General features: G+C 44.0%; 1 protein-coding gene across 1 annotated transcript in view; it reads right to left on the bottom strand.

Moving 5' to 3' along the window:
* Positions 1 to 9225, bottom strand: part of PDZD2 (PDZ domain containing 2) — a 142007-nt gene that overhangs the window by 11770 nt on the left and 121012 nt on the right. Inside the window, exons 16-20 of the mRNA XM_009894231.1 lie at positions 8496 to 8599; positions 7575 to 7740; positions 5618 to 6408; positions 4315 to 4459; positions 4 to 2273 (exon numbers count right to left, since the gene is read on the bottom strand). Coding sequence (XP_009892533.1) covers positions 4 to 2273; positions 4315 to 4459; positions 5618 to 6408; positions 7575 to 7740; positions 8496 to 8599 — 3476 coding nt within the window. The remainder of the gene's footprint in view (positions 1 to 3; positions 2274 to 4314; positions 4460 to 5617; positions 6409 to 7574; positions 7741 to 8495; positions 8600 to 9225) is intronic.

The following is a 9225-nucleotide window of genomic DNA, read 5'->3' as shown; positions in this document are numbered from 1 at the left end:
TACATTTTGAAGATCTAATTGCCTAAGGTCATCTGTGCTACAGATGCTCTTGATAACGTTCAGGCCTGTTCCAGGGTTCTCAGTCCTCCCTTTCACATATTCAACTTTTGGTATCCCCTGAAGAGATGAAGTGACTTTGGACTGACCATCTCTGAATCTGGAATCATCAACGTTAACATTCTTACCCTGACAACCCGCAGGCTGCACGGAAACTTGCTTTTCTTTTGGCTTTCCCCATGCCTGCTGCAGGTCTGTTAGCTCCCCACAGCCACACTTCATTTCGCCACTCGCCATTGAGCTGCCGGTGCCATTTAGGAGAGGTGGAAGTAAATCTTCAGAAATGACCAAAGATGGTTTATTTTCTAGCTCTGACTTCAGAGTCCTTGAGGCTGCTGAAATGCTCTTGCCAGGATCTGCGTTTGTAGGTGAATTACGGGACAATGGTGTTTTCCTTGACAGGAGTTTGGGGGACTGCTGTGGAGAAACAGAAGTCCTTTTCTGCTCAGCCCCGCTGACTTTGGTAGGATTAATGCCAGAAGAATCTGAATTTGCCTTTGCTTTGCTTTTGATGGCGAACCCTTTTAGCTTTGTTCCTCCTTTGGCCTTCTGGTTATTTAAAAGGGTGTCCATTATACTTTTATGTGCCATTCCCTTAGACTCCTGACAGGATTTTTTCTGCGAGGATGGGCTGTGTGGTACTGCAGCTCCTTTGCAGTGATTTGTGCCTGAGCTTTGGACTTTTCCGTTTGAAGTCCTTCCTGAAGTCAAAGAGTTTATTTTCTCATTTTTCCCTGGCAAGTCATAAGTTGTGTTAGCCTTTGGATCTTTAGATCTAGTGGTAAAGGGAGACCTGAGTGATATTGCTCTTGATGATGATGCATTCACATGACTGCTGTCTGTTTTAGACAAGTTGGACAAACTGTTAGTCTCTTTCTTCACTAAGCAATAACTAACAGCATGATTACAGTCATCAACCACCGTTTCGCTTTCAGATTTGGTTCTCTGCTCATCACGATAAACTTCTTTCTCAAGCAAGCTGTTCTCCAAGCCATTGACATTTCTAGTAGAGCAAAAGCTTATTTTTTTGCATTGCAGAGAGCCTTCCTCTTCAATGGATTCGCAGAATTTCATATGTCCGTTACTGTTCCCCAAACCCATCTGTTCTTCTGTACTTAAGGCACCATTATTACAGAAAGAGTAAACTTCAGGGACACTGACAGAATTCTTTAGGATGTCTTTTTCTGGCAGGAAAACTGGGGAAGGAGAACACAAGGATGCAGAGGACACATCTGAACACTGTGAAGGACAGGAAGCAGGACCATTATGATCTTCCAAGCCTAGTTTGTTGATGCTTGTCTCCAGTGACCCACACATTGTGCATCCCTCAGTTTGCAAAACTTTGCCACCGTAACGGTGCAGCAGGGACAGAGAGGATGAGCTTGTTGCAGATGTGAGATGCTGCTCCTGCGTGGGCTTTTGCGGCTCATCGTTCATGCAACAAATCTCAATTTGCTCCTCATCCGACTCCATTACAGTACACGCTGCAGGGGCGTTAGCAGCAGCGCATGGCCCAAGAAATACCTCATTGGCACTATCAAAGGTTTCTGTGACAGACTCTGCATCCGAGTGAGAATCCTCTGCAGCTCCATACATAGACTTTGGAAATGGGTCACTTCTCTTACTTTCCAGAGAGTTTGCTGCAGGCAACTCATCCTCATTTAAACTGCTAAAATTCCTAGAATAGTTATTTAAAGAGTTTTTATTCACAGTAAAAAGTTTGCCTGTGTTAATGGAGTCCAACACAGACAGCCCCAAAACCCCTTGTGCATTAGCTCCACAATTCACAGTTTTTTCCAGCAGCTCCTCCTTGGCTGGCTGTGACTCGGAACCAGGACAGCCTTCATCAGTCCCACAGCAGCACATCGTGGTGTACTCTTCTCGGAGGGGGCTTTCGGCTCGAGACGGGGTGCGCGAAGCCCTGCTCTCCGGAGCACCCATTTGGCTGAGCAAGTCATCGATATCAGTGACGGGGATGGCAGTGCAGTCTTCGGAGCGGCTGCCTTTCGTGGTACCTCTTTGCGCGTCTTTGCTTGTGGCATCAGGTGGCAGTGTTGTTCTCTCCACCGCACAGCCGCCACCGGCATTTTGCAAAGCTGCTCCGTCTCGCTTCCCGGCACTCTGTTCTTCCTCAGTTGCAAGGATGCTGTTGACATCGGCCTGATTTTGACTGTCTACCCCTGGAGACAGGATGAGGTTTGTAAATCTGCTGACAGCTGCATCATGATAAAAATAAATAAATTAAAAAAGAAGCAAAATCCTGTCAGATATAGGAACTTATATATGAAACACCAGGTTGTATTACAAAAATAGACACCCACATAGTCAGACTACGTGTTTTCCTCTTGCTCTGCACTCCTCCTCTTCTGTAATGATGTTTACAACAACTCAAATTAATCATAACCCTGTGTATTTGAGTAGCACACAGGAGGGAGCAATCCACTTATCCAAGGTGAGTAGTCATGATCTGTTTAATTCTCATCTTTGAAATTTCAGCAGTCAAGCAGCCAACTACCTAAGTGTCAGTGTGCAGTAAGTCAGGCTGATTAGTACCACTTCTCATTACTTGTTTGATCGAAGATGTCTCCAATAGATTGCAGAGAGTACACAAAGCCCTGGCATAGCAAACAAAGGTGAACAGATAGCACAGTGACGAGCTGTGCATAAATAACTTGACTGTGATCCTCTCGGCACTTCTGCAGGTGTTTAATGTGACACCCGTGGCTGATGTTATACACGCATTAAGCATATGGGCTTTACGGGATTTCTGGCACAGACCCTTCCTTGGTTCCAACACATGTTTAACCCACTCCTGGGCAACACACTGAGCTCCCCGTCACTGCTGCACTCCAACACATTCCAGCTCACCCATTTCTCCAGCTCTTCAATTTTCAGCACTTCAACCTAGGCATCTACGCTGGTTATGGGATACACATTCCAACTCAAGCTGCCTTCCAGAGGCCAGTCACTACCAGAGGAGGCCCAGAAAGTGCATGGAGAAGGAGGGGTGTGTTCACAGAGCCAGCATCCTTTCCTGCTCGTTCAAATGTGCCAGCACATCTTGCTAATCCTTGCACAAACCTGTGGGATTATCCACATCACTTAATTTAGGTACCTATGTTAAGAAGTGCAGGTTCCTCCTGGAGTCAACAAAGGGGAAGACATCTCAGGAGAGTCAGCTGAAGCAGCCAGGTTAGGATTCGAAGTGCTGCCCTGCTTCAGCATGCTGGATCACACACTGAAAAGATCCTCTTCTCTGCCCTCTGGCAGAGGGAGAGGAAGGGGAAAGCAGAAGGGTTGCTTGATAAAGAAGTGTCAATGTGCCCCTACCACAGTGCTATTAGTTTGCAAAGGCCACAGCAATCTAAAGAATCAAGAACAGGACTCTCTGCCAAGCCAGGAATTGCTTAAAGAACAACTGGAACTGAAGCATCTGGAAGCACTTTAGGCTCCCAGGTATTAATAGGTACATGAAGAAGATCATAACCTAAAACAAAGCAAAATATTATGTTCTTCCTGAATTTGAAAAGTATGCTTTTCTTTTTCAAACACTCATTTCCACACCACGTAATTTGTACAGTCTGTGGGGAAGCATATATTGCTGTAGCAGCATAAATCAGCCCTGAGCAGAAGTTAAGGAGGTATCAAATATTTCAATTCAGACTAGAAAACCTTTTATAAGAAACATGCAAATAAACACTTTGATAAAATTCTAGTATTCTTGGGTTTTGTTTCATCTTCCTGCACATTAGAGAATTCTGACACACGAAAGGGGAAAAAAAAAGACAGAAAAGAGACTTTTATTATCTTACTGTCCATTCACAAAAACATTACTTAAACTTCAGATTTGAGGGAGACAGATATTATTATAGAAGGTCAACATATTTACTGAACAGGCACAGCAGTAAAATGAGTTGTCAGGACAGGGTCGTTGCCAAGTTAGTTCCAGGTCTGCATGAAATGACACAGAGCCCTGCAAATGTTGGCAGGAGGGACATACTGTAAGTGGGAGTTCTGAACTCTTCACACAGGAGCGGGTTTGCTGTCCTCACCAAGGTGATAGGGAGGACCTTGAAGCCCAGTTTGGTGATGAAGTGCTTTGCATGGCTCAGCACTGCAGACACAATGTGCCCCCTGCTTTTGCTCTGGATCAATGTCGGAAGCTGGGGCAGCAGAAGATCAGACCCAGCCAACCCAAGGGAATTTTCTTCACTGGCACTCAGAATGAATGGTATGAAAGAAAAACTATTCTCTCACCTGATGCTGCTTTCTGGATCTCCAGGGTTATGGATGTGGGAAGACACTGCATAAGCATGCAGATTTCCTCGTACGTCATCTTATTGACTGGGATGCTGTTGATGGTGGTAATCTCATCTCCTACAGCCATCTTGCCCATTGATCCCTAATGCAATGACAGATCCAAGGAAATTATAAATACACCTCAGAAGCCCTGCCACAGGTGCAAGATTGCAGGGAAGCAATTAACGGCTTATGAGCAACATTTGCTATTTCACATCACTGCAAAGCACAGGTACCACTGCTGTCAGTTTGCCAACATGTAAATAAAGAGCAGACTGTGCTTTTGCCAGGAGAGCAATTAATGATCAATCTCAAACAGGAAGGTCAAAAGAGTTGCTGGATTCTCTGAGAGACCAGTATCAGGATGGAGGACACAGCATTCTTCACTTAAATGAACTGTGATGGATCAGTCCTGGTTTCTTCAGGACTGGAACATTGTCTGTAATTTTTGCATTTCATGTACGAATTATATTGCTGCTCACAATCTCCCATTGTGGCAACTGGACATTCCTAGACAACTAAACTGGAGAGGGACTGAACTGTTAAGGTAAAAGCCTTAGTAAGTTTCTAAAGACTGCACAGTAAGTGAGAAAAAAAGGCAGGAACAGAACCTAAATCCCCAGCTCTCACAGCCCAACTCAAACTGCTACAACATACCCCCTCTTACCCTAGTGGCCACTAATTAGATTAAAAATGCTACATCCAGCTTTGTACACCAGAGTATCCTCCTTCCTATTTCCGCACTTTTGTACCAAGGTCAGCAATTCCACATCCAGCATGAAGCAAGTATGTGCACGTATGAGATGCAGAAGAGCAGTATGTTACTGGCACTTCCATGGCGCTTGGCAAACTTGGCCAGCACCTAAGGCCTCCAGGTATCAGATTTGTATAACATGGGCATATGGGCATATAAAATATTAACATTTTTACCACCAGGATTTACTTATTTTGTCTTTGTGTCTGCTAAAAAGAAAGGAAACAAAAGAACAGTATTCCCTCAAAACTGACTGCGAGTGGGGATGAGTCCATCTCAGTAGATCTGCCTCTTGACTTTCTTGGTTTTGAATCAGCCAAGGGCATGCTTCTGAATCAGAAACATTTCATTTAACAGCAGCTTCAGAACAACACGGGGTGAGACGTTTTGCCCAGCAGAGACAAACATCTCCCTTGCACTTACTCCCAACAGATCACCTGCTTAATAATAATCATCCCTGCAAAGCGAAAGCAAATCACAACAAGGCAACCCAAATAAAAAAATTACCATTTCTGCTGCTCCACCTGGCCGCAGCCCTGTGACAACAACCTTTAAGGGCATCGCTTGGATTTCCAAATCCAGGCCAAAAGACTCGTGCTCATTGCGAACCAGAGTCACTATTTCACCCTGTCCCTGCCCAGCCCCGTCGGGTGCTTCACACTTCTTGCTGTGAGGGAGCGTTCTCGCAACTGGCTTGTTGTAAGAGCCATGCTCCTCCATCCGGTGTCTCTGAAGGCTTCGGCACTCGGTGCTCATCATGCTTTTCACTCTGGTGACTGCTCTGTGCTCAAGTTTTGGCGATCTCTTAGACTCAAGCTGTGCTTCCCGGAGCTCCTTCAAACTCAGGCTACCAAGACGAACTTCAGGCACACTTGAGTAATCGAACGCTATGATGGGGAAGAAAGGAGAATCAATTTGCTCCAGTGTATTGTCTGCAGACTCCATGGAGCTGCTGAAGACAGGGGAAGATGTCTCCGTGCCACTGTATCGAGGTGACTCGCTGTCCTGGCTTTCATCATCAATTTCTACAGATGAGGTTGTAATGACAATGCCAGCGTCCTCCTGGCTCTTGGCCCTCTGGCTTCTTTGCAATTTGGAACTTTCGTCATCATCACTAACATCACCATCATAGAAAACAACCCTCCTTTGTCGATGAAAGGGGCTGCGGGCAGATTTGGGGCTGTCGCTGAGGATGCCAGGTCGGACGGACTCCATGTGCTTGTTGTGAAGGCCAGATGATCTCCCACTAGTTGGAGAAGCCAAACCATTTGCTTTTGCCACTCCTGCTTCTCTAGTAGCTAGAAAAAAAAGAAGAAAAAACTTATCATTTAATTGCATTTATAGATGATTTTTAATACCATGCATCTCACTGCAGCACAGTACATGTGGCTCTGTTTGCAGGGGAAGCTTAACCTGCTCACAAAGCAAAAAGCACGTTTTCCATGTCCCCCCTGTAACTACAGAAAACAGCAAGAGGGATGGCAGATAGCTCTACAATTTATGGATAATTCCCCAAATCAGTTCATGGCACATCTGGTTCTATTTTCAGTTTATTTCTAAATTATGACTATGACCCAAAGAAGAAAGGGATGTAAATTCACACGTGTATTTTGCTTTAAACAACAGAATTTCTTTCACATTTTGCTTAAATCCATGCTCAGGACTGCCTGCATCAGCTTACAGAGAGTGAAAAATGCGTTACTGAATGAAGACACAATAACACAACAATGAGTTTCAAATTAAAACCAAGAACCGTTTCCACATCCTTCTTAGAAAGAACTGCATCTTGTTTCGTAGGAGGTTTTTTGTTTTGCTTTGTTTTGTGGGTATTTTAAAATGTAAAAATGCTTTTAAGCATTAAATAATGAATTTCTAGAGAAATATAAGACAAAGACATTACTTAAGAAGCACACAAAAGAAAAAAAAAAGGTAATATCCTAATATCCTTTGAATTTGAGATCAGGTGCAAGTCAGTAAGGAAATGTAAGATTCTTTCAGTCAATCACTATGGGGAGAAAGACACATGTGCAAAATATCTGATGTCAAATTGAACATTTGATTGTTTTTACACTGTTATATGTGACATTTCAGAATTACGTATTTGAGATAGCTATGAACACTTTCATTTAAATGTAATCAATCAGATGATCATCAGTCATTTGAAAAAAAAAAATAAGACCTGCAGCGCTGTCAATCTAGTTTCAGCCAAACCAACCAAATAAAGTCATTGTCACATAATCAGAGCAGCAATTTGGACAAAATACCATGGAAACGGGCATTTATGTGCATTGTTGTAAATCCCTTTCATTTTCCAGAATTTCATATGATCAGCACTGGCTTGCACTATGCTGCCTGGCATTTCTTACCGGCACAGGAATCACCATAGCTCTCCTGTAAAGCAAACCAGTAGTCAGTGCCTCTCCCCGTCATTAGCCAAATGACCAGACACATTTCCGGCACTTACTTGGGTTGCCAGGAAGAAGAGAGCCATCATCCAACAAACTGTTTCTGTTCTTTTGACGAAGCTGTTCTTCATCGCAGGAGCCAGTTACAGCATCCGAAAATGGGAGCTGACTTGTACCATCGTGCGAGAAGTACTGGGAAAGCTCTGCCTCGGAGCTGACAGATCCCTGCTGAAAAGAAGTGAGCCTGGTGACTCGCCATCATCGATGCTTAAAGCCCCTGTCTGCACGCAAGCACCACAAACTCTACTCACAGAGTTGTATCAATAAAGGAAGTTTAATGCCAATTTTTAAAATAGAGGACTTGTTGGTATATTGAGAGCCAAACTGTCAATCTCAGATGGCTGAAAACCTGCACATCGGTACATTTTTATCCAGTATAATAAATAAAGAACGATTCAAAATCCCACTCCTTTGCAGATGTGGTTCAATGCAGAAACAAGGGATGAAACCGCTCACCTGTGCAATTCCCTTTATATACCTTCTGCACTGAGAGAAGGGAAGGGTTTGTACCCCTGGACACAGTTTGTATGTCTTCTCTGGCTTTCCCAGGAAAACCAGAGACTTTTCCACTGCAGTGGCTACAGAGAGAGACCAAAGGCTCAGCCTTCTGCCCACCGGCTCAGGTCTCTCCTGCTAACTTCGTCCCTGTGTCCTACAAAGCAGGGGTGCCTTTGAGGCAGCAGGAGGTGGGAGCCCACAGCTTTCTCTGCCGTGCTCTGCACGTCACTCCCAAAGGCTACAGCCACAGCTTGTTGCTGTCATGATTTAAATGTGTGACATAAGAAACCACCCCTCTTATGGAGCCCATGTGACAGGGAAGGAACATAGAGGTTTGGTTTTGAACTCCTTGATCAAGTAAGAGCTTCAGTAAAAGCTGAATTTGAAGCAGACGCTATTTTTACTGTATTTAATCCTTTTACCCGGCTTGCCGGCTCCAGGAAGCGTTTCATAGTCCAGCTCAGGGGAGATGAGGTCTCTCCTTGTTTGGCCTTCACATTAGGAGATGGGCTTTTTTGTACAGCTCCTGTTAAACACAGCTTAGTTAGATGCCAAAAATTAAAGTTGTGGTCCATGTATCCAAACAAGCTGCTCATTCACCTTCTGAGCTCATTTATTGTCTGAATTGCTTTCCTAAAGTGAGATTTATTTAACATTTCACAAGCTCTCCCTTAGATCGGGTGAAACATGATCACAGAGACACATTACGCCAGCCAGGTGCAGCACAGAGCTATGAACAAGAGATGAGCAGGATACTGTCTTCCTCACCCGCTGGAGCATGCTTCTGAACTAGGTGCAACCTCGAAAGACAAATTAGCAGCCACTGGCAAGGTCTACTTCAAAAAGGGTCTTAGATGACACAGATAAAAAGAGAGTAATTACAAATCTAACATATTTGTCTAAAATTCACCTTACTGGTCACTCTTCCATTGCCAAGAGTTTGCTTTCATCTGTAAGATTTTAGGAAGTGCTAAGTCTGGAGTTCAAAAACATCGGACAAATGCCAGAACACACATTTTTACATGACCCCAAAGATTAAAACAGAGTTAAAACATACAGTCCAGTATGCAATATCTGGACTTTTTCAAATGGACTTTCTCTCTTTTTTTTTTTTTTTTTTTGGCCACCTACATGGATAAGTGCACACAAAGG

This window comes from Charadrius vociferus, unplaced genomic scaffold (assembly GCF_000708025.1).
Source record: "Charadrius vociferus isolate BGI_N301 unplaced genomic scaffold, ASM70802v2 scaffold70, whole genome shotgun sequence".
NCBI classification, from domain to species: domain Eukaryota; kingdom Metazoa; phylum Chordata; class Aves; order Charadriiformes; family Charadriidae; genus Charadrius; species Charadrius vociferus.
The sequence above is the reverse complement of the archived record's forward strand: the minus strand, read 5'-3'. Positions and strand labels throughout refer to the sequence as shown.